Here is a 26,686-nt window from a genome sequence, read left to right as displayed (position 1 = left end):
TTTTAAATCAAAATCTGTTGCCCTCTGCCCAAAAGCTGAAGATGGGGTGTCACTGGGTCTTTCAGCAAGACAATGACCCTAAACATATTGCCAAATCTACACAGAAATGGTTCACCAGACACAAAATCAAGCTTCTCCCACGGCCATCTCAGTCCCCAGACCTTGTTTTGTTGGCAAAAGGGGGTTGTACAAAGTATTAACACCAGGGGTGCTAATAATTGTGACACATATTATTTGAAGTCAAATAATCATTTCTTTATGTGGGATTTTTTCCCCACTGAATAAATGCACTTGTATTGAAGTTTGGATTTTTCTCTTTTTTTCCCATTAAGGTCCCATATTATTTGAATAAAAAAAATATTACAAGCTAAAAAACACATCTTAACCAGGGGTGCCAATAATTATGGAGGGCACTGCATGTGTGCACTATTTAACAATTGGAAGTGTGGTTGAGTTCAGAATCAACTAAATACCTACAAGGGTCTTTGCAAATGTCTTATGTGTATGTTTATATTCTATTGTGCAAGGAAAGGAAGACTCAAGGTACAACAAAGTTTTTTTAATTGTGCACAAGCAAGGTCTTGCTCTACTGAACACAGTTTCACTTCCCTTCCATACAATACGGTAAATATTCAATCAATACAGCATGTACAGATTTTGAGATACAGTAAGTACAGGAAATCTTCAAGTGAATCCCATTGCAGGGAAACTATGCAATCAACTAATCGGGCAAACTTGAAACCATGAAATTTCTGAACTCCTCTTTGAATGCCAGGGTTGTACCAAGTAGAATACAGTGATCCCTCAATTATTGCTGTTACCAGGGGACCGGAACCAACCACGTAAAGTGAAAATCCGCAAAGTAGTGCCGCCCCCACCATCATTTTTCACATCCATTTTTTCATGTACCGTATTATTCTGACAATAAATTGGAGCTTTTTCCATAGTTTGGCCTTGGTGCGACTCATACGGTGGAGCGACTTATGTCTGAAAATGTTTAAGACATTATTATATCATTTCACATGTTATTTTCACACTAAACCGCAAGAAGGCGCTCAAGGCCTGTGTTTCAACATTGGCGATAACTTAGAAAAACAACTGAGAAGGGCCGAACAAAAGGGCACTAAAAAGGAAATTATATTTAGCAGATTACAACCTGCAAGTAGTGAAATATGCAGGCCAAATCGGACTCGTTTTCAGTTCGTTGTTTATGCGTCATGTAACGTTAGCATACCGTTCACTTATTCAGCCTGTTGTTCTCGATTCTATTTTTATTTGAAATTGCCATTCAAGATATGTCTGTTCTTGGTGTTGGATTTGTATAAAACTCTATGAATGCAGTTTTATCATTGGAATATTATAGTTTGAAACATTTAAATAAATTTAAATGACATACATAAAATAATGTATAAATAATATAAATACGTACTGTACATTCATTGCCTCCTATGATGTGTGTGTGTGACTGTGTAAGTGTACATACATACATAGATGTAAATAAAGTGTACATAAATGTTTTTAGAACTCCTTTATGTAATACTTGTAGTACAGCCATACTACTTGTGGTGGGTTTTTGGGGCCAAGGTTTGTTAAATCGACACATAAGAAACCTCGAAATCACGGCTCCCAGCTTTTTTTTTTTTTTTTTTTTTTTAAATGTACCGTATGTTGGATGGACTTATGGAGTAGTATGACCCGGTGTTGCTAAGGTGAAAAAGTGAAAATTGGCCTTTTCTATGCTCATTATTGGAGTTTGGAATGAAATTTCCGCAGTAAATGGAGACCTACAGAGATCAAACCCATCTAAGAACATTCCCAGACACATAAAGTACAACTGCGTAAAATTTCGTCAAAATCTGAACAGCCGTTTCGGTGTCCATAAAACACGAACACACAGACACAAATTCGCCTTTGTTTAGATTACGATATCCAGCCAAAATTAATCTGTTATTAATATTCCGGAAGTACATTTGTTTTATATCTAGTGTCTTGTTGTGGAGTGCTTTAAGCCACAATGTATAATCACAGCATATTCAAATTTCTACATGAAAATGTAATTTGAAAGCCAACTGCGACATTGCAATCGCAAAAGACGCATTTTGCCCAAGAGATGGCGCTGTCGCCTCCACAATCAGGGATTTTCTATGCAAATTTTTAAAGTTTCTAATGAACACTAAATGGAGGCCTACTGAAATATTGCGTATTTGGCGCACAGAAAGAAAAAAATGAGCATTATCAGGCTAATCCTTCCCTTCAATTTTTTACGACTGCATAAAAGCAGAGTTCAAGCTAGGCGCTAACACTAATGCACAGCTACATCGCTGTCCTCCCTGCCGCTCTTGCTCTTTGCTGACGTAATTGCTGCATGAATTCCGATTTGGAAGACTTGACAGTTCAGACCGCCGCCACATTCTAGAAAAACGTGTCCCAGATCGGATTTAAATCACATACGAAAGTGACCCAGATCAGATTGGAAATGGTCCACTTGTCCTGTTCAGACGTCAAGTTAATGCCTCACTCGAGTCGGAAAAACAAATTAAGACTTGCTGTCTGAATCCGCCCATTGAGTACAACTGTGCAAAATTTAGTCCGAACAGCTGTTTCGGAGTCCATAGGGAACAAACACACACGCACACACAGATTCCATTTATAAATAAGTATTAGGGATTGATTTTTTAAAAAATCCGAGATGCACTGAGGGCACAAAAGTTGCTCCGTAAAGTAGTGAAGGTTCACTGTATTGTCTAAAGGATGACACATGTTATGGCTTCCCTTAAGAAATGATGACATCTTGGATTCTTTCTTCAGTGAGCAAATGATTTGAGATTGAATCAAAAAATCCCGCTATTTAGCCTTAATTAGGCAATCTTAGGCCTGTTGCTAAACAAATTTTAGTGTGCGATAATTTATCTCATAAATTATTGCGATATGCGATATTATTGCGCCCCCCCAATTAAAAAAAAAAAAACAATTTACAATAACAGTGAGAATACAGTATATATTAATAGATCAAGTACACCCATTTAAACGCGATAAGAAATCCCAACTAAAAACAATAGACCATGCCTCTTAAGTAAAAGACAACAATATTAATACCACACCGAAACACAGAATAAATAAAATGTGTTTTTCAAGAGAAAAAAAATACAATTGCAGTTAATAACTTAAGCATTTAGGCAAATGAAAACTTTTCCCCTCATAGCTTCTGCAATGGTGTTCCACAGGGATGCAACGACACGGTTAAGTCACGGTTCGGTACGATTTTCGATACGGGGGACACGATTTTCGATCCGATTCAATACATTTAATGCTCTGAAAAAAAAAAAAAAAAATTTTTTTTTTTTTTTTTTTTGCAAACGAGCAAAAATTAAATTGCCGTCATACAAACATGCATTTTAGTGCATAATATCTAAGGGCTTACTTCTTACTGATCCGAAGAAATTTAGTATAAAAGTGCTGAGAACAATCTTTACTGTTTGTAAAGTGAGGCGGGGCACACTGTTGATTGCGACAGCTCTCTTAGCAGCGAGGTTTACTACATGAGCAAGTTATCCTATTTTTGGTCCGAATCCATCTGTGTCACGTACTGAATTACCAATATTTGCAGCATTATCTATAGTCACTGGTATGGATTGATTTGGCCTTCTTAACTTCCATTCAGTCATTGCGGTTTATAATTCATCGATGTAGTATATGGACTACGTGTCCCACAATCACTCTGGGCTCACGTAGCCAATGGCATGGGACATAGCGCATCTAGTTTGCTATTTCATGATATCTAGTGTGTGCGCGCATTAAATTTAGCAAACGCCACATAAGCCACGTCTGCTCATTACTGCACAACAAAAGCATATGACAATCGACTTTTATAAACAGGACGAGTTTGAAGCACAGCGCTCTTAATTTGCCACTCAAATATCTGGTGTTGTGCCGAAAAATAGCCGGCCCGCATGAAATGTCATCGCTGATGGGAGCGCCCACACGTCAACAACACCGGCACGCCAGAGATGGTCCGCAGTCAATCCGGAGCTCTGATGCGGCCGGTATATGTTACACACTAGGATATAATGGGAACAATTGGATCTGGCGCTATTTTTTGCCGGACCTGGAGCGAAGATGCATTTTGTGCAGTTGGTAACAAGGAATCCGAACTTATGACAGCATGTCTGCTGCACGCGCGCACGCACGTGCACGCGAGGCAATAAATCGCAGCGGAAAAATTACCGCCTTCATTTTTATTAATCGTGCGATAAATGGAATTATTTGATATTGCGACAGGCCTAGGCAATCTACTTAAAAAAAAATCTAATAATCGATTATTACAGTATTGGCCCGAATATAAGACTGCCCTGATTATAAGAGACCCCCTCTTTTTCAATACTCAAGTTTGAAAAAATACTTTTTGAACACCAGATTAATTTTTACACAGAAAATAATTACACTACATCTGAAACAAATGATTATAACCAGGGGTGCACATAAGTGGTCCGCATGCGCGCATGTGTACTGGACGTAGACAAACGCGCTGGCCCTCAACGGGTTCCATACGCTTTTGCGTACAGATGGCTGACCACTGTATTTGCGGCGGACACGAGAAAATAACTTCTCAAAATGTCGATGAGGCAGGCCACACTGAGTAATTACTTCCGTGTTCCCCCACCCCCGTCAAAAGACAGACAGACGACAGAGACGTCACCGGAGCTACCGAAAAAAGGACTTTTGCTGAAAAGTGGCTGCAGGAGGTACCGTGGCTAGAAGTAAAGGATGCTCGCACGGAAATGCGGTACAAAATGTGCCGTGAGAATCCCAATGTCGCCGATAAGAGCAGCGCATTTTATGTAGGGTCAAAGAATTTCAGCCATCCAAACTTTGAAAAGCACGAAAAAACAGAGAGCATGTGGCAATTAAGCAAACTATCAATGTCAGACAGCACCGTACTCGCCCTATGGACAAGTGGCGGAATAAAGGTAATGAAAACAGCGCCATGCACTGACAAACGTGTTTTTGCTCGCATTTTACAAAGCTAAACATGCACGTTCAATGAGGTCTTATGAGGAGGACATCCCACTTTTAAAAAGGCTTGGAGTTAATGTGGGAGCCGCATAATGCCCTTTATTTTGAATTGGTGCGTTTATGTTTATTTCTTTACATTTCACTTCAAAGTAATGGCAATTTTGTTGTGCCAGTTGATGTTAATCAGGCATTCATTGTTAATATAATTAATTAAAGTTAATTGGCTCTAAGTAAAGGTTGTCATAAATTTATCGCAATAGGCGGGTCGGTCTCAAGCTCAATGAGGACCAAGTCACATCTCCAGGTCCTCCTCTGAGAACCTGGGCAAAAAAATTATGTGCACCCCTGATTATAACAATATATTTGAGAGAAAAGGCTTGTTATTTTGCCTCATTCAAATCTTAATATCTGAACATTTAAATATGTAAACTAAAGTGCAATCACATTTGTAAATGAATGGCTTCTGTTTTTTTAAAAAAAAATGTAAATAAACCAATCTATTGTGATAAAACAACAAAATTGCAATAACTGCATTAACCATCAAAGTGAGGTCTAACTGTAACTGTAGTCTTAAACAATTCTGAATAAGGAAAAACATTGCAATAAAATATTGCAAACTGGTTAAACTTGAGAGTAGCTGAGATCTGTCATGACAGAACATGACTCAAGTTCAGCATTCGCTTCAATGATATCTGGCGCCATCTAGCGTCGTGAATCGGTATAATGTCTAGACCCCGAATATAAGACGACTACCACTTTTTCAGTCCTATTTCAGTGCAAAAAAACACCGTCTTATATTCGGGCCAATACGGTTTATGGTTCCCTAGTGCGATTATGTTGAGTTTGTGTTATAATTTTCAGCTTGTTTTAGTTGGTTTGAAACTCATGGGCTTGGAAAAAGGTGCAAAGATGATGTCATGACTCTGAACACATTTGAACGATCATTGCCGTGCACCTTCTAGGGATAAATATTTGTATGATTCAGATACTGTATATTAAGTTTTTTTTTAGTGGTTGTTCTATTCCGGGTGGCAGGTGAATTGTAGTAAACGTACCAATGCTGACACGAAGTGAGAGGCAGGGAATACATTTTGGATGGTCACCAACCAATCGCTGACCACCTACAGACAAAAAAGCCTTCACATGGACACTTTTGCATGTCTTCAGAATTGAAAACTCATGCAAGAACAAAGAGTCCAACTCCGAACCTCAGAACTGTAAGACTAACCCTAAGGCAAAATGCAGATATTTCAATTTACACTTTGCTTCCTCTAAAGGGAATGGAAATGAAGACCACTTTCTAAAAAGTAGGCTGTCATTTCATGCAAGTGGAAGACCAAAATATTTGATCTTCGAATATCATAATGTATGAGGTCCTGAGGAAGTCCACATAGTTCTGAATACTCTTCTTGTGTCTTTCACACTTCTCCAGGCTCAACTGCAAATCTTTCACACGTGTCTGCAACTGCTTCTCCGACTAAACAGACACAGACAACAACACATGGTAGAATTTAAACGACATTAGCAGTGCAGAGGCTAGCGGGAGTTCGGTACTCACCGCCATCCTGGTCTGACGGAGAACCCTCAGCTCTTTGACGCTGGTCTCAAGGGCCACTTCTTTGGACAAAACTTTCTCATTGGCATTTTTCACCTGAAGATGTCACCATATATATTAATAAATTGGATGGATAGAAGTAATGTACAAGTATTTGAACACCCTGCTACAGTATTTTGCAAGTTCTCCCACTTAGAAAATCAAGGAGGAGTCTGAAATTTTCATCGTAGGTGCATGTCCACTGTCACAAATCCGCAAATCACAATGCAGGATTTTTTTAACAATTTATTTGTGTGATACAGCTGCAAATAAATATTTGAATACCTATCTGCTAGAATTCTGACCCTGAAAGACCTGTTAGTAGGGGTGTAAGGGTACACAAAAATCTTGGTTCGGTACGTACCTCGGTTTTGAGGTCGCGGTTCGGTTCATTTTCGGTACAGTAAGAAAACAAAATTCAAAATATAAATGTGCTAGTTGTTTATTACACACCTTTGTGCTTTCAACAATAGGAACATTAGCCTAAACAAAGCTAGAATTCTGCTCAAAAAGTAGCGGGTATTTAAAGATAATCCAACAACAATTTGCCTTTCAGACCCCACGTATTGGTCAGCTTCCTTTCTGAAAGAAAGAAGAAAAAAGAAGTCCTGTTCTAAAGAGAAAAGCAATCCCAATGACAAAGATTTTAACATGTATTTTACAAATGAAATGCCTCAATGAATCTTTTTTTTTTCTTCTTATGAACGGTTTTCAAAAGCTTTATTGGTGGATTTTCTCAAGTTAAAGCACCACACAGAAATGAATAAATTTAATTGTGTAAGCAGGATCTGTGTATTATTCTTATTATTAATTACAGGTGTTTTAGCTCATTTCAATTTATTTTATTACGTGTTTATATTTTACAAATGTGATGTAGTATTCATTTATATTGTATATTTTATGTTGTATAACTTTAGTTCCTATGTGAATATTAGTTCCTACTTGTTTTGTTGTGTTAGGAGGGTTTTGTATTGAACACGGTGCCGTTTTGGTTATTATGATAGCAGAGAAGACAGCACTAAATCAACAAAGACAAGTCAACTGTGCCCCGATCTACCACTCAAGAGACCTGATTGACTCAAAAAGTGGGTTACGATTGCATATTAGTTTGATAATCGACCAGATCCACCGTATTTTTACACGAATGACTTCCGGTCTGCCTGATCCCAGCTACCGGTATTAGTATTGACGCAGGAGGGCCGCGTCTCGCGTCAAATAATAAACTCTGCCGTTCTTTTCGCGTGCGTCATGTTGAGCTGCTTCTGGGACGCCTCTAACACACGGCCGCACTGCGACTAGTGTGCATTGGCTGATTTACTTTAATGCCCGCGTTCCACCGCGATCTTGCGGCGGCCACGTTTTTGCGCCGTTGACGTTTCTGGGTTATACTGTCCTACCGTGTTGGTCCTCATTATAGTAGAGAAGACGGAGTAAATATAATCTACACAAAGAAAATGTAACCCGATCGACTCACAGCCTCGAAAAGTAAGGGTTAAATTACGTCAGAAACTCGTACGGTACGCCAGTTCCGAACCGAGCACCACGTACCGAAACGGTTCAATACAAATACATGTACCATTACACCCTTACCTGTTAGTCCGCCAATTAAAAGTCCACCTCCATTACATGTATTACCCTGAATCAGATGCATTTGTTTGAGATCGATGGCAGCATAAAGACACCTGTCCAACCCATACAATCAGTAAGACTCAAACTTGTAACATAGTCAAGACCTAAAAGCTGTCCAAAGATACCAGAGACAAAACTGTTCACTTCCATAAGGCTGGAAAGGGCTACAGAGCAATTGCCAGGAAGCTTGGTGAGAAAAGGTCCACTGTTGGAGCAATCGTTAGAAAATGGAAGAAGCTAAACATGACAGTCAATCTCAATCAGATTGGAGCGCCATGCAAAATATCCCCCTCATGGGGTCTCAATGATCCCAAAAAAGGTGAGGAATCAGCCCAGAACTACACGACAGGAGTTGGTCAATGACCTGAAAAGAGCTGGGACCACCGTTTCCGAGGTTACTGTTGGTAATACACTAGACATCATGGTTTGAAATCATGCACGGCATGTCAAAGCCTGTCTCAAGTTTGCCTATGAGCATTTGGATGATGCAGATGAGTCATTTTTGTGGTCAGATGAGAGTAAAATCTAACTTTTTGGTAATAATTCTACTAACCATGTTTGGAGGAAGAAGAATGATGAGCACTATCTCAAGAACACCATCCCTACTGTGAAGCATGGAGGTGGTAGCATTATGCTTTGGGGGTGTTTTTCTTCGCATTGGACAGCAAGAGTGCACTGTATTAAGGAGAGGATGACTAGGGCCCTGTATTGTGAGATTTGGGGGAGCAACCTCCTTTCTTCAGTCTGAGCATTGAAGATGAGTCATGCCTGGGTCTTCCAACATGACAATGACCCGAAGCACACAGCCAGGAAAATCAAGGAGTAGCTACGTAAGAAGCAAATTAAGGTTCTAACATGGCCTAGCCCAGGGGTGGCCAACCCTGGTTCTCAAGAGTCGCAATCCAGCTTGTTTTCCATGTCTCCCTCCTTTAACACACCTGAATCAAATGATCAGCTCATCAGCAAGCTCCACAGTTGCCTGATAACAATCCTGATAATTTGATTCAGGTGTGTTGGAGGAGGGAGACATGGAAAACAAGCTGGATTGCAGCTCTCGAGGACTAGGGTTGGCCACCTCTGGCCTAGCCGGTCACCAGACCTAAACCCAATAGAAAACCTTTTGAGGCATCTCAAACTCAGTGTTTCTCAGTGTGTGCAAACCTGATGAAAAACTACAGGAAAAGTTTGACCTCTGTAATTGCAAACAAAGGCTGCTGTACCAAATATTAACATTCGTTTTCTCAGGTGTTCAAATACGTATTTGTAACTGTTTCACACAAATAAATCCTTTAAAAAAATCATACACTGTGATTTCTGGATTTTTCTTTTTAGATTATCTCTCTACCTGTGGACATGGACCTACGATAGAAATTTCAGACCCCTCCATAATTTCTAAGTGGGGGGGACTTGCCAAAAGCCAGAGTGTTCAAATACTTATTTTCTTCATTCAGCAATACTCCTGTCTTATTCAGCAGGAAGTTAAAAAATGGTTCAAACTAGTGCCGAAACGATTAATTGATTAACTCGAGTAATTTGATTAAAAAAAAGCTTCGAATCAAATTTTGCTGCTTCGAGGATTCGTTTAATTAGAGTGGCGTTGTAATGGTTTGTTTTGAAAGTGTTTGAATTTAGTTTTATTGATTTGGGTGGATATGCTGCCCTCCAGTGGCAACTGTGAATATGCCATAACTCAATAAATGTGGCTGAATCCAGCTGCGCCCCATAAAAAACATAAGGTAGGTTTTTGCTTGAGCTAATGATTGTTTATGCATTCGTTATTTAGTTTAGAAGTATATTTAGCATTTTTTTGTGGGAATATGTGTTTGAACAATTGTCCAGAATGTCTACTAGTCATAAAATATTTTCTTTTAGTTGTTTTTTAGAATATCTTAGAATGATTTCCTTACCCATGTATCGATAATTGTAGTATCGGCATATAATGTGATAGGCCTACTCGTTATCGTGAACCTTGTATCGCAGATCATATTGTATCGTGAGCTGACTAGAGATTCCCATCCTTATTTTACAATATATATCAATTTTGAGTCAGGTGTTACAGTATTGTGTACAAAATCATAATCCATGTACCTGTTCTTTCATATTCAACATGTCGGCTGAGCATTTAGCTAGTTGATCATTGAGCGATTGGCATTCAGACGCGTGTTGCTCCAGCTGGCTTTGCAGTTCCGACCGTTGCGTGCCATGTTCTTCAATTTGCTGGCTGCTGAGGCGTAGAGCTTCTTCTTTGGCCTCCAGTTTCTGTTCTAACTCCAGCTTCTCTTGACTCAGCTGGTCCAGCTTCCTAAACAACCATTTAAGATTAAGTGTTTATACTTTCACCTTAGTCAAATTTGGTCTTTGGTATTATCTTACTCTTGCAGGGTGTCCACTTGCTCTTGCAGTTTTGATTTCTGCTCCTCAGCTGATGCTTGAAGCTCACCAGCCGATCTTACCAAATTCTCTTGACTCTGCAGCTGTCTCAACATGGCGAAAGTAATTAATTTTAAGGTTTGCAATGTTAATTATTGATTACAAATTATCTGCTGATTGTTTTTAGAAGAGCAGAAAATTACAAATCATCACACTTAGCAAGATTCTCTAATATTATAATAATGATCTGTCACAATGATCTCATATTTACATTTCATTAGTAAGTCAACTTATAAAAGAATTTTGTTATATCTTATTTAGTATACCATTTTAGAAGGTTATATATTTAAAAAAATATTATTTGAAAAAATATTCTACCGTATTTTTCGGACAACTGATGTCGATGTACCCGACTTACGTGATTTTGACTTGACAACGGCAGAGTCTCGTCCGCCACTTTGTCTCCAATCTTTTTTTTTTTTTTTGGGGGGGGGGGGGTGTCACATAAACAGTACCTTATTGTACCTCACAGTATTTTATTTTATTTTTTTATTTATCTTAATGTTGAGGGGGGTTTTTTTGTTATGCATGCTTTTATTTTAGTGCAGGATGCATAGAGCAGGTAATACTTCCGCAAACAAGTAAGAACGCATGTACAGATGAAGAACAACATATCTGCGCACACGAAAAAGAGCACATGTGTACACATGAGGAAGTGTGTATATGCGCCCATGATAAAGTCACGCAGTGTAGTGAGAGAGAGAGAGAGGGGAAAGATTACTGTTTAGCTTGCTGTCTAGCTAGGACTTAGCGCCAACGTCTTGGCGACGACAGTATAATGACATATAATGCATGTTTTTGGGTAGTTATTTTGAGATTTAGGGGGTATTCAGGGGTACTTGAAGGGTTCATTCTAATTTACGTGGAAATCCGGGTTACGTTGCAAGTGTAGGAACAGAACTCGTCCGTAACTCGAACCAGCCAAAAAATGCGAATTGAAAAAAAAACCAAAAAAAAAAACAATTAAGTTGCACCGGCTTATAAGTCGCATTTTTGGGGAAAACAAATTTAATAAAATCCGTACCAAGAACAGACATGTCATCTTGAAAGGCAATTTAAAATAAAATAGAATAGAGAACAACAGGCTGAGAACTGAGAATCTGCACAGTATGTTAACGTAGAATCGCTATTAAGAGTTATTCGGACAACTATAGAATAAAGAACCAGGACGACTGACAAGTTTACCAGGTTTGCTTTTGTAAGCTACCGCCAATGTTGAAACACTGACCTTTAGAGCCCTCTTGCGGTTCAGTGTGGAAATAACATGTGAAATGATCTAATAATTTTTCAATAATGTCACACATAACTCGCTCCCCCGACCAAAGTACGAAAAAAAAAAAAAAAATTGCGGCTTATAGTCCGAAAAATACGGTACTCATTTTTCTCTTTAATGGGGAAAAAAACTTTTGGGAGATTATTTTCTATATTATAAATACATGTATTTTTAAAAATTATCCTTCCTGTATAATGATTTCTCAAATTCATCTAATTGTAGTATTCTAATTCTCATATATTCTAATATTGTGTTAAATGTTTTACATGCAAAAATACTTGCTTCTACATTTTTGCAAATCAATATGTATTTAGATATAAGCAAAAGTTTGTAAAGTTCATTAAAATAATTAATCTGCTAAAATGATATTTCTAAAAGTATTACTAGCTGTATTCAGTTTTAATTGCAATAAGATATTTAAATGTGAATCCTCTTTTAAAATTAAAATTATTATTACCCTTTTAATGTTAAATTGAAGAGAAAAAATTCTCCTTTACTTACAATATTTTTCTTCATTAACCACTAAGTTCCACTGTGACATTGCTAGTGTGTTCATTTTGAACCCTGATGTTTAACCCTTCCTGACTGCACACCTCATTCTGAAGCTTCTCTATGGCCTCTGCCTGCTCTGAGCACTTCGACTCAGAGGTTTGCAGATTCTTCTGGCATGCGAGCAGCTGCACCTCAGACTCCCTCAACGTTTCGGTCAAATTCTGCAGCTCATCGACACGGGACTGCAGCTCCTGCCTCACCTGACAGAGTGTTAGACTAATGTGTAAGCAAGCCTGACTATGGGTGTCACTTTGCATGTTGCTGGGATAAATCAAGCTTCAAAGCATCACAGAATGGGAAAGACCATTTACCTGTAGATCCTTGTTCAAACAAAGCATTAGGGGTGTGTCAATATATCGAAAAGGCGATATATTGCGGTACTTATCGATATGTTTGTTTGATTTTAAAAATGTGTCACTTTTGAAAGAAAAAAAAAGGAACCAACAGTTTGCTACCAAACTCTTCCATTAGAATAATGGCTACGTTAGCTTACTGGCTGCCATTCAAGCGCGAGACATTCAATTAATTTTGACTGGCTTGGACGTCTAGCGCTGTCAATGGCACTGAAACCAGAGCATTTTCAGCCAGTCTTTTGCGGGCATTTACAGGTCACTTCCTGTTCAGTTTATTGCATTTACAGACTACTTCCTGCTGATTTGGAGTCACTTCCTATTCATTTGGGGACATTCTTGAGTCGGCTCCTTTTCAGTAACCCAAAATCAGTGACCTGCAAATGCCCTAAAATCAACAGGAAGTGACCGAAAATCTACAGGAAATGACGTGAAATGCCCCAAAATTAACTCATTGCCAGGCATAGGCTGCCTCTGACAGCTATAGACGTCCAATCCGAAGATTCGTTCATTCACTAATATCTTTCCTACTTCAAATGGACAGGACGTCTACTAGTGATAAACTTATTCCAATTCACAGCAGAAGCATGAAAAAAGCTTGTTTTTCTGTTTATTAGTTGTTATGTAGAATATCCTAGAATGATTTCTTGACCAATGTATCGATAATTGTTCTATCGCTATATCGTGAGATATTCGTTATCGTGAGCCACAGACTTCACTATCAGTTGATGAAACAGTTCCTAAAGAAATTGTGCCACGGCTTCCCGTAGGGGGCCGGGCCAGGCAGAGCGATGAGGAAGGTTTGACTGCGATAAACTCATACACACACTGCGTTCTAACGTCAGATTTACAGTGGGGCAAATAAGTATTTAGTCAACCACCAAAAGTTGTCCTACTTGAAAAGATTAGAGAGACCAGTAATTGTATACATGGGTAAACCTCAACCATGAGAGCCAGAATGTGAAAAAAACAACAACTGAAAATCACATTGTTTGATTTTTAAAGAATTTATTTCCAAATTAGAGTGGAAAATAAGTATTTGGTCACCTACAAACAAGCAAGATTTCTGGCTGTCAAAGAGGTCTAACTTCTTCCAACGAGGTCTAATGAGGCTCCACTCGTTACCTGTATTAATGGCACCTGTTTTAACTCATTATCAGTATAAAAGACACCTGTCCACAACCTCAGTTAGTCACACTCCAAACTCCACTATGGCCAAGACCAAAGAGCTGTCAAAGGACACCAGAGACAAAATTGTAGACCTGCACCAGGCTGGGAAGACTGAATCTGCAATAGGTAAAACGCTTGGTGTAGAGAAATCAACTGTGGGAGCAATTTTGAGAAAATGGAAGACATACAAGACCACTGATAATCTCTCGATCCGGGGCTCCATGCAAGATCTCGCCCCGTGGCGTCAAAATAATAACAAGAACGGTGAGCAAAAATCCCAGAACCACACGGGATGACCTAGTGAATGACCTACAGAGAGCTGGGACCACAGTAACAAAGGCTACTATCAGTATCACAATGCGCTGCCAGGGACTCAAATCCTGCACTGCCAGTCGTGTCCCCCTGCTGAAGAAAGTACATGTCCAGGGGTGGAAACATCATGCTTTGGGGCTGTTTTTCTGCAAAGGGACCAGGACGACTGATCTGTGTAAAGGAAAGAATGAATGGGGCCATGTATCGAGAGATTTTGAGTGAAAATCTCCTTCCATCAGCAAGGGCATTGAAGATGAGACGTGGCTGGGTCTTTCAGCATGACAATGATCCCAAACACACAGCCAGGGCAAAAAAAGGGAGTCTGCATTGAGGAATGGGCCAAAATACCAGCAACAGTGTGTGAAAAGCTTGTGAAGAGTTACAGAAAACGTTTGGCCTCCGTTATTGCCAACAAAGTGTACATAACAAAGTATTGAGATGAACTTTTGGTATTGACCAAATAGTTATTTTCCACCATGATTTGCAAATAAATTCTTTAAAAATCAAACAATGTGATTTTCTGTTTTTTTTCCCCACATTCTGTCTCTCATGGTTGAGGTTTACCCATGTTGACAATTACAGGCCTCTCTAATATTTTCAAGTGGGAGAACTTGCACGATTAGTGGTTGACTAAATACTTATTTGCCCCACTGTAAATCAAGCTTCAAAGCATCACAGAATGGGAAAGACCATTTACCTGTAGATTCTTGTTCAAACAAAGCATTAGGGGTGTGTCAAAATATCGAAAAGGTCATATAGTATTGCGGTACTTATCGATATGCTTGTTTCGTTTTAAAAAGGTGTCACTTTTGAAAGAAAAAAAAAAAGAAACCAAAAGTTTGCTACCAAAATCTTCCATTAGAATAATGGCTACGTTAGCTTACTGGCTGCCATTGAAGCGCTAGACATTCAATTAACTTTGACTGGCTTGGACGTCTACCGCTGTCAATGGCACTAAAACCAGAGCATTCACAGCCAGTCTTTTGCGGGCATTCACAGGTCACTTCCTGTTCATTTTAAGGCATTTACAGGTTTCTTCATGTTTATTTTGAGTCACTTTCTATTTATTTGGGGACATTTTTGAGTCGCCTCCTTTTCAGTAACCCAAAATCAACATAAAGTGACCCGTAAATGGGCCAGAATCAACAGGAAGTGACTGAAAATCTACAGGAAATTATGTGAAATGCCCCCAAATTAACTCATTGCCTGGCACTGGCTCCCCTGACGGCCATAGATGTCCAATTCGTTTGAAGTGGGAGGGATGCCACCCTCCCAGTTCAAATGGATTGGATGTTTACTAGTGATAAAACTTATGCCAATTCACAGTAGAGGGATGAAAATATATATTTTTTCTGTTTATTAGTTGTTTTGTAGAATATCCTAGAATGATTTCCTGACCCATGTATCGATAATTGTTGTATCGCCATATCGAGAGCCTTGTATCGCAAATCGTATCGTCAATGCATATTGACGGTCTTGGGAATGATACAGAACAATGGCTATCACAAATATAAAAGAATTAATTGCATGTGTTTGATCTCGTAGTAGATAGGAACCAGAGCTAATGAGTGTAGTTGTCTATAGTTAGCTCACGTTAGCCAATTTGATGTGATCGTTAAGGCTCTTTAAGTGACTATTTTGTTATTTTGTTACTTGCGGCTGTGTCTATACAAGTCGCTACTTGCTACATCACATTAGCTAACTGTTATACTTCGTGTTAATGTATCGACATGCTATGGTGGTTGCCTACATTACTTATTTCCAGAAGTGGGTAGTAATGCGTTACATGTAGTCTGTTACATTTACTTGATAAAATTTTTGACAAAAATGTACTTCTAAGAGTAGTTTTACTCAGCCATACTTTTTACCTTTACCTGAGTAGATTTGTGAAGAAAAAAATGCTACTCTTACTCCGCTACTTTGGGCTACACAAGAGTCATTATAATTTTCCTCTTTATTCTACATATTAGATTTATTTCATTTTTGACAGTGATGCCAAGAGTCGCTCTACCAATTTCACCAAGGAGATATCGCAACAATAATCACATGCCTCCATTACACCAATCAGACGCAAGCATGCCATTCTATGACCACGGCAGCCTGTTCAATCACGTGGCGTGTTTAAAGCACTATAAAAATGGAAGTATTTGACATATAGTGCTGCCCTCAACATGACTTGAAAGAGTGGATTTAAACCTCTCTCCCAGTTTTTATTTGGCAATGACTGACTGGGCCGGGGACTGGTACCGGTCCGCGATGCATTTGCTACTGGGCCGCAATGAAATAATAAACGACAATCTGGCCTGTGCCTCTTGACACATCAATATGCTTGTCTACTTTATTGACTAATCTGGGTAGAAATTATTGGACATCGGCTTCTAGTAGTTGAACGCCATTACCGGGGTGTTTGCTAGAGGTGCACGATAATTATTGGACCGATAATTATCGGACCGATAATAGGAATTACGACGTCATCCCAGAGGTTGCGCTAGACTTTTTCGTTGTCTGTCATTTTGACTGACAGGGTCATAAAAATCCGGTCATAATCTATTTTTACCCGTCACTTAAATTTTTAAAATGACTATATCTTAAAGCAGTCACTATATGTATATACACAATAATAGAATAATACTTTATAGTATAAAGTAACTAACATTAGTGCAGTCATGGATTACAGTAAGCAGGCCAGTACTATGTTTCCATATATATTTTTATTATACAGTATTATGTATATACAGGATATATATATATATATTCCCCCCCCCCCCCCAAGTGGGACCTTCCATGATCCTAATACATTTAATAATAATAAAATATTATATAATTCCATTATATATATATATATATATATATATATATATATATACATATATATTATTATTTATTTATTTATTATTATTATTAAATAAAAATGCACGTGATACGACGCACATAAAGGCAACTTCCAATTTTAAAAAAAAATCGTTAGAAAGTGGTATGGACTTACAATCCGCTAGCTTGTTGTTTCCTGTTGTCTTCCGAAATACACCTGGGTGACGGCGTGTCAAGTGTTTGTTCATAGCCGACGTGCTACCGCGGTATGTGAGCTCAGCTTAGCAAAAAGAGTACGCAGAGGTGGCACCCTCCATATTTTCCTTGAAATAATTTTAGGCTCTGGCTAGTCTGGTCCGCTTTTTTGGCTTTATGCCGCTTTCACCATGTTACCAATTCTGCCCTTCATGGTAATTGGCGGCGTTTTCAACTGCTCGCCGCAGTGAGGAGTGAACCGGCGATTCACTTGATTCGTTGTCATCCTTCACTGCATCAGTCCCTATTTTTTTCACCTCTTTTATCAACACCATCGTCATTTTGGGGCTTTTTGAAGAAACTTCGGACACTCAGTTGCCTTGACATTTTTCCGAGTAAGGCCAACGACGTCATGCATCAACAGAGACAATAACTAATTAACATGTTTACTCGCCACCCTGTGGTCTGGGGTGTGAATTGCAACCTGTCAAAATGACAGATGGACTTCAGTTTTTTCCGTCACCGTTGTAAAAAAACGGTCAACGACGGAAAATATTCGGTTAACGCGAACCCTGCGTCATCCCAATAAATCCAATAACATAATATATTATCGGCCCTATTAATAATATTTTTGGCACAGTGTCGGATTGGGATTTGTGTGTTTGTCTCCACTCCTGTTTTTCCGGTATGCAAAGTTTTGTTACCGTCTTTGTTTTGTTCATTATAATAATGTTAATGTCATCATGAAAATTCTGGTTCGATCAAAGGCAAATCTAAGCTGAATCAACTACTAATATTTTTGACCGACAGGTGTTCAAAAACTCAGGTGAATATACATTGAAAAATTATATATATATTATTGGTTATCGTATCGGTATCGGCCTTGAGGGGCAGGAAGTTATTATCGATATCGGTTTCAAAAAATGGATATCGTGCACCCCTAGTGTTTGCACACCTATAGCAGCCCAGCGTCAGTCAATGTAAACAGTAACTTTAGCTGCTGTTGGCTGTGTGCTGCAGCATCTTTGGACAGTTTTTTTTTTTTTTTTACAGGGAAAAGGCCAACTGCTGAATCAAAAGAGGCACCTACAACGAAGTCCATTCTGCATATTATGTGGCTAAAAGCTAGCAAACAAGGCAACAAAAGCGAATGCACTGAGACCACTAAATACTTTTTTACTTTTAATTGAGTACATTTTTTGGATGACTATTTTTACTTTTACTTGAGTAATATTATTTTGAAGTAACGCTACTCTTACTTGAGTACAATTTTTGGCTACTCTACCCACCTCTGGTTATTTCATCTTTGCACAATACATAATCTGTTATCTTCTTGTTGTGAAATCATCCTCAATTTTGGACATTCTTTGCCTCTTACACACTCTTTCTTAGCATCTGTACCAACTTATTTTTGTACTGGAATGGTGATCATAGCAATATTTCAAGGCAGAAACCATTACCGTATCAGCTTTTGCAACTTCAAGTTTCACTTGATCAAGCTCCTGTGACACATTTTTGTATTGGAGCTTAACCTTGTTCAACTCCGCTTCAAGCTCTGCAACCTGAAAGGAAAACAAACAGTTCAAATTATCCATCTCTTACTTTTGTATAGCCATCATCCTGACTGAGTGTCATGGATTAGCCACCATACCAACCTGGTTTTGAAGCTGTTCAACTTTTCGGTCTTTTTCACTCGACAAAAACCTCTCTTTGTCTAACGCTGCCTCACTTTCAGCAAGCTGCCGTTCAACTTCTGGGTCCTTTTCAATCAACACACTCTTCTCTTGGACCAAAGCCGCATCATGTTCATCAAGCTGCCGTTCAAGTATTCTGTCCTTTTCATTCAACAAACTCTTCTGTTTGACCAAGGCCGCCTCGCATTCAGCAAGCTGCTTTTCCAACTTGGCAACGGACAGCTGCAACAAGCACACACATTATGTAAATATGAAACAATAAAAGAGGACATATTGATTAAAATATCATTTTTATCGTTGTATTCTGCCCAGATATGGAGTAGGGGTGTGGCAAAATATCGAAAAGGTTATTGATATGCTGCTGCCAAGAATTGATATGGCGGAAAACACAGACAAGCCTGAAAAAGCAGTTTCTGCTCTTGCACTCCTCTTTAAAAGAAACTGCTGTATTTTAAGTCAAAACAACTGTTGTGTTTGATAGAACAATATGTCTATATGGTGCCATAGCAGGTTCGTGGCGCATGAAGCCCCCAAACTATTTTTAAATTGTCCGTTTTACCCTGAAAACCCCCGTTTACAGACGTCGCGCAACCGCTGTTGTTTCAACCTAGCCATAAAAAGAAGGTAAGTAATGTTATATATTAATCAAAATGTCTGTCATTTCTAGCTTAGAATCATCAATTGATGTCTAATATTTCATTAAAAAAAAAAAAAAAAATTCACTCCTACGGATATCTACCTTATAACTATTGCTTAATTGTATTTATTTTGTGACTGTCACATTTTCTCCGATATGTTAGATGATAAATAATCGATCCAAACAAAGAAAAATTGAAAAAAAAAAAATTTTAAAGGGTAAATATATGAAAATGAAAATCTCGACCACTCCTTAATGTCTGCGATTTCTGCATCGCGACCCTTTGTTACATTACCATGTTTCACCCATAAAATCCGCAAAAAAATCCAGCTGTGGCCATTCACAGCTGTATCTTGACACTCTGTGATACATGCGACATGGAGTTTTTGGATCGAAACAAGGTAAGTACGCGATAATATCTCGTTAAAGTCATGGCGTCTGTAATTCTGCTCTCGCGTGCTTTCCACTCCAGATAGGGTTTTGCTGTTTAAAAAAAATTTTTTTTTCAAAATGCCCTCCTGTTCAACATTTTTCTTCCCCCAGAAAATTGAGATTTTAAGCTTTCCAATGATGTATCATGCATGCATATCGGACGATTTTGGAAGTTGCCCAAATTGGGGATCTCAGAGCGGAACTTCAAGTCACCTGAGTGTTTTCCGCCATATATCATTTTAAAAATGTGTCACTGTAAAAAAAAAAAGGAACCAAGTTGCTGGCAAAATCTTCCGCTAGAATAGTGTCTCTGTTAACTCAATGGCTGCCATTGACAGCGTGAGATGCCCAAACCATTTAAACTTGGAGGGGGCGAGGTTGGGGGGGACCAGAGCATTCGCAGCCAGTCTTTCCGATTTTCGGGGCATTTACAGGTGACTTTCTGTTTATTTTGGGGCGTTTACAGGTCTGTTCCTCTTGAGTTTGAGTCAGTGCCTATTCATTTGGGTAGATTCCCAGGTCTCGTCCTGTTCTGTAAGCTAAAATCAAGAAGAAATGACCCAGAAATGCCCCCAATCAACAGGATGTGACTGAAAATCAACAGCAAAAAATGCCCCAAAATTAAATTCATTGGCCAGCATTGACGGCCATTGGCGTCCAATCCGTTTGAAGTGGTAGGGTGGTAGTTATTGAACGAATGTTCATTCGCTGCTACCCTCAATTCAATTCACAGCAGAAGGATGAAAAGTTTTTCTGTTTATTACTTGCATTGTAAAATATTGTAGATTTCCTGCCCTATGTATTGACAATTGTTATATTGTAATAATGAGAGTTAATTTTTTCCCACCCATAATATCTAGTGTGAGTAAACAGAATATGACAGGTCTTTTACAATTTTGCCGTCCTCAAATACTTGTTACTTTAATTTGGCATTCCCCTAAAATTTGTAAAATAATGGTATTCCTTATTTTACATTTTCTGTTATCATATATTCAAACGACGCCGGCTCTACACAGGGGTACGATGAGGTAGTGCTCCCTAAAATAAATGTCTTGCCCCGTCATATAAAAATTTTTGAAGTTCAGAAAGCACATTTTTAATATACTCACAAAATTAATGGCGGAAAACACAAACAAGACTGAAAAAGCAGTTTCGGCTCTTGCACTCCTCTTTAAAACAAACTGCTCTATTTTAAGCCAAAAGAACTGTTGTGTTTGATAGAGCAATATGTCTATATGCTGCCATAGCAGAATCATGGAGCATTTAGCCCCCGAACTATTTTTAATTGGTCCGTTTCACCCTGGAAACCCCCGTTTACAGACGTCCCGCAACTGTTTTTGTTTCAACCCAGCCATGAAAACAAGGTAAGTGATTATGTTTATTATTCAAAATGTCTGTAATTTTTAGCTGAGAATCATTAATTAATGTCTAATATTTTGTTTAAAAAAAAAACGACTTTAAAAAATTATTCACTCGCATATTTTAAACTTTTAAACTAGGGCTGTCAAAATTATCGCGTTAACGGGCGGTAATTAATTTTTTAAATTAATCACGTTAAAATATTTGACGCAATTAACGCACATGCCCCACTCAAACAGATTAAAATGACAGCACAGTGTCATGTGACTCATGTCCACTTGTTACTTGTGTTTTTGGTGTTTTGTCGCCCTCTGCTGGCCCTTGGGTGCAACTGATTTTATGGGTTTCAGCACCATGAGCATTGTGTAATTATTGACATCAACAATGGCGAGCTACTAGTTTATTTTTTGATTGAAAAGTTTACAAATTTTATTAAAACGAAAACGTTAAGAGGGGTTTTAATATAAAATTTCTATAACTTGTACTAAAATTTATCTTTTAAGAACTACAAGTCTTTCTATCTATGGATCGCTTTAACAGAATGTTAATGCCATCTTGTTGATTTATTGTTATAATAAACAAATACAGTACTTATGTACAGTATGTTGAATGTATATATCCATCTTGTGTCTTATGTTTCCATTCCAACAATAATTTACAGAAAAATATGGCATATTTTATAGATGGTTTGAATTGCGATTAATTACAATTAATTAATTTTTAAGCTGTGACTAACTTGATTAAAACTTTTAATCGTTTGACAGTCCTATTTTAAACAAATTACGTCACAATGAAAAAAATGGCTTCTGTAAAAAAGTCACGGATATCTACCTCATAACTAGCACTAAATTGTATTTTTTGTTACTGTTGCATTTTCCCCGATATGTTAGATGATAAATAATCGATCCAAATAAAGAACATTTGAAAGGAAAAAAAAAAGGTTTAAAAGGGTAAATATATGAAAAAAGAAAATCTCGACCCCTACTTGATGTCTGCGATTTCTGCATCGCGACCCTTCTTATATTACCATGTTTCACTCATAAAATCCCCCAAAATCCAGCTGTGGACATTCACAGCTGTGTCTTGACACTCAGTGATACATGCGACATGGAGTTTTTGGATTGAAACAAGGTAAGTACGTGATATCTCGTCAAAAGTTATGGCGTCTGTAATTCTGCTCTCACTTGCTTTCCACTCCAGATAGAGTTTTGCTGTTTAAAAAAACATATATTTTTTTAAATGCCCTCCAGTTCAAAATTTTTCTTCCTGCAGAAAATTGAGATTTTAAGCTTTCCAATGATGTATCACGCATGCATATCGGACGATTTTGGAAGTTGGCCAAATTGGGGATCTCAGAGCGGTGTTTTCCGCCATATATCATTTTAAAAAGGTGTCACTGTTTAAAAAAAAAAAAAAAAAAAAAAAAAGGAACCAAGTTGCTGGCAAAATCTTCCGCTAGAATAGTGTCTCTGTTAACTCAATGGCTGTCATTGACAGCGTGAGATGCCCAAACCATTTAAACTTGGAGGGGGCGACGTTGGGGGGCACCAGAGCATTCGCAGCCAGTCTTTCCTATTTTCAAGGAATTTACAGCTCACTTTCTGTTCATTTTGGTGCGTTTACAGGTCTGTTCCTCTTGAGTTTGAGTCACTGCCTATTCATTTGGGTAGATTCTCAGGTCTCGTCCTGTTCTGTAAGCTAAAATCAACAAGAAATGACCCAGAAATGCCCCCAATCAACAGGATGTGACTGAAAATCAACAGCAAATGACTTGAAATGCTCCCAAAATTAAACTCATTGGCCGCCATTGACACCCAATCCGTTTGAAGTGGTAGGGGGGTATTTATCAAAATAATGTTCATTCGCTGCTACCCTCAATTCAATTCACAGCAGCAGGATGAAAAGTTTTTCTGTTTATTACTTGCATAGTCAAATATTGTAGAATTATTTCCTGCCCTATGTATTGATAATTGTTATATTGTGAGATAATTATTCCCACCCATAATATCTAGTGTGAGTAAACAGAATATGACAGGTCTTTTACAATAATGCCGTCTGCAAATACATGTTACTTTAATTTGGTATTCCCCTAAAATTTGTAAAATAATGGTATTCCTTATTTTACATTTTCTGTTATCATATATTCAAACGACGCCGGCTTTACACAGGGGTACGATGAGGTAGTGTTCCCTAAAATTAATGTCTTGCCCCCTCATATAAAAATTTTAGAAGTTCAGAAAGCACATTTTTAATATACTCACAAAATTAATGGCGGAAAACACAGACAAGACTGAAAAAGCAGTTTCTGCTCTTGCACTCCTCTTTAAAACAAACTGCTGTATTTTAAGCCAAAAGAACTGTTGTGTTTGATAGAACAATATGTCTATATGCTGCCATAGCAGATTCATGGAGCATTAAGCCCCCAAACTATTTTCAATTGGTCCGTTTTACCCTGGAAACCCCCGTTTACAGACGTCCCGCAACTGTTTTTGTTTCAACCCAGCCTTGAAAACAAGGTAAGTAATTATGTTTATTATTCAAAATGTCTGTCATCTTTAGCTGAGAATCATTAATTGATGTCTAATATTTTGTTTAAAAAAAAAACGACTTTAAAAAATTATTCACTCGCATATTTTAAACTTTTAAACTACAGCTGTCAAAATTATTGCGTTAACGGGCGGTGATTAATTTTTTAAATTAATCACGTTAAAATATTTTACGCATTTAACGCACATGCCCCACTCAAACAAATTAAAATGACAGCACAGTGTCATGTCCACTTGTTACTTGTGTTTTTTGGTGTTTTGTCGCCCTCTGTTGGCCCTTGGGTGCGACCGATTTTATGGTTTTCAGCACCATGAGCATTGTGTAATTATTGACATCAACAATAGTGAGCTACTAGTTTATTTTTTGATTGAAAGGTTTACAAATTTTTAGGGCTGTCAAACGATTAAAATTTTTAATCGAGTTAATTACAGCTTAAAAATTAATTAATCGTAATTAATCGCAATTAATCGCAATTCAAACCATCTATAAAATATGCCATATTTTTCTGTAAATTATTGTTGGAATGGAAAGATAAGACAAGATGGATATATACATTCAACATACAGTACATAAGGACTGTATTTGTTTATTATAACAATAAATCAACAAGATGGCATTAACATTATTAACATTCTCTTAAAGTGATCCATGTGTAACCCCTGTGTCAGTGCCGCCCCGCGTTCCGCTCCCACCTCTGACTAGGCCGGGACGCGAACCCGCGCGCCAACGACGCTTCCACTCGGCAGGCAAGATCGGTAACCACTGCACCAATAAGCTCGAGCCAACGGCACAGCCGCTAGCGTCCTTACATGAAGGAATCGGCAGGGAGGTTTCCACGCTCCACATGGACTTGCGTGTACCCGTTACACTCACCCCCCGAAACCTTCGCTGCCGATCCGGGTCCACGGCACCATTGTAACCCCTGTGTCAGCGCCGCCCCGCGTTACGCTCCCACCTCTGACTAGGCCGGGACGCGAACCCGCGCGCCAACGACGCTTCCACTCGGCAGGCAAGCTCGGTAACCACTGCACCAATGAGCTCGAGCCAATGGCACAGCCGCTAGCGTCCTTACAAGAAGGAATCGGCAGGGAGGTTTCCACGCTCCACATGGACTTGCGTGTACCAGTTACACATGGATAGAAAGACTTGTAGTTCTTAAAAAATGAATATTAGTACAAGTTATAGAAATGTTATATTAAAACGCCTCTTAATGTTTTCGTTTTAATAAAATTTGCAAAATTTTCAATCAAAAAATAAACTAGTAGCCCTATTCTGTCCTCAATGTGTGTGAGTACACAAATTGACAGATAGCGAACATAAGTTCCAAAAAGAAATCAGATGGTGTGGCAAAGTTGCATGGGCTTTACTGAAGTCATCTCTTTTTGACAGGAGCACGTTTCTTGTATTTTTGTAAAACTGAAAATAACAAGGCAATGTGTCAATAACTTGCATAAATCACAAAATAACATAAAATGTACACACACGTGTCCATTTGAGCAGTAGCACTAGCCAATTAGCTCACAAGCATCTAACAATGTAACTGCATTTCACCATATATGTGAACAAATTCAAATACACATCAACAATAACTATCTAATGCTCATGAATATAAACAAAGGAGGAATATAACTCACAAGCGATGCATGTATTAGACACAAACAGTGTGATGGGACTATGAGAACTGCCACTGAATACTGGATGCGGACGTTAGCTAGTCTGAATAGCACTTTCTATTAGTGTGAGTTCGCGTCGACATATAATCACGTCAGAAAAGCGCGCCGAAACCCAAATAATCAGCTGCACTGAATCGCCAGCAGAGGGCGACATTACGCCACATAACATATGCAAGTCACACCCAAGCGCCAGCAGAGGGCGGAAAAACTCCATAAAACACAATTAACAAGTTGGCCTTTCACTGTACTGACATTTAAATCTGTCTGAGCGGGCCTAGTGCGTTAATTGCGTCAAATTATTTAACGTGATTAATTAAAAAAATTAATTAACGCCCGTTAACGCGATAATTTTGACAGCCCAACAAATTTTATTAAAACGAAAACGTTAAGAGGGGTTTTAACATAAAATCTCTATAACTTGTACTAACATTTATCTTTTAAGAACTACAAGTCTTTCTATCCATGGATCACTTTAACAGAATGTCAATGTTAAAGCCATCTTGTTGATTTATTGTTATAATAAACAAATACAGTACTTATGTACAGTATGTCGAATGTGTATTTCCGTCTTGTGTCTTATCTTTCCATTCCAACAATAATTTACAGAAAAATATGGCATATTTTATAGAAGGTTTGAATTGCGATTAATTATTCATTCATTCATTTTTAAGCTGTGATTAACTCAATTAAAAATATTAATCGTTTGACAGCCCTTGTTTAAACAAATTACGTCACAATGAAAAAAATGGCGTCTGTAAAAAAGTCATGGATATCTACCTCATAACTAGCACTAAATTGTATTTTTTTGTTACTGTTGCGTTTTCCCCGATATGTTAGATGATAAACAATCAATCCAAACAAAGAAAATTTGAAAAAAAAAAAAAGTTTAAAAGGGTAAATATATGAAAAAGAAAATCTCGACCCCTCCTTGATGTCTGCGATTTCTGCATCGTGACCCTACTTATATTACTATGTTTCACCCATATAATCCCCAAATAATCCAGCTGTGGCCATT

The 26,686-nt window shown here is 38.2% G+C and overlaps 1 protein-coding gene across 6 annotated transcripts in view; it reads right to left on the bottom strand.

The window, feature by feature from the left end:
- Nucleotides 1–544: 544 nt before the first annotated feature.
- LOC130930195 (golgin subfamily A member 6-like protein 25) overlaps nucleotides 545–26,686 on the bottom strand; it is a 39,985-nt gene continuing 13,843 nt past the window's right edge. For 5 of the 6 annotated variants that reach the window (XM_057857972.1, XM_057857973.1, XM_057857971.1 and 2 more), the window contains 7 exons: nucleotides 18,985–19,245; nucleotides 18,790–18,891; nucleotides 12,533–12,691; nucleotides 10,610–10,710; nucleotides 10,325–10,538; nucleotides 6,572–6,664; nucleotides 545–6,490 (listed from right to left, as the gene is read on the bottom strand). In XM_057857972.1, coding sequence (XP_057713955.1) covers nucleotides 6,329–6,490; nucleotides 6,572–6,664; nucleotides 10,325–10,538; nucleotides 10,610–10,710; nucleotides 12,533–12,691; nucleotides 18,790–18,891; nucleotides 18,985–19,245 — 1,092 coding nt within the window. In that variant the 3' untranslated portion in view covers nucleotides 545–6,328. The remainder of the gene's footprint in view (nucleotides 6,491–6,571; nucleotides 6,665–10,324; nucleotides 10,539–10,609; nucleotides 10,711–12,532; nucleotides 12,692–18,789; nucleotides 18,892–18,984; nucleotides 19,246–26,686) is intronic. The other variant, XM_057857975.1, reaches the window with a different exon arrangement.

Source organism: Corythoichthys intestinalis, chromosome 14, assembly GCF_030265065.1.
Source record: "Corythoichthys intestinalis isolate RoL2023-P3 chromosome 14, ASM3026506v1, whole genome shotgun sequence".
NCBI lineage: Eukaryota > Metazoa > Chordata > Actinopteri > Syngnathiformes > Syngnathidae > Corythoichthys > Corythoichthys intestinalis.
Note: the sequence above shows the minus strand (reverse complement) of the source record. Positions and strands in the feature narration are given on the sequence as shown.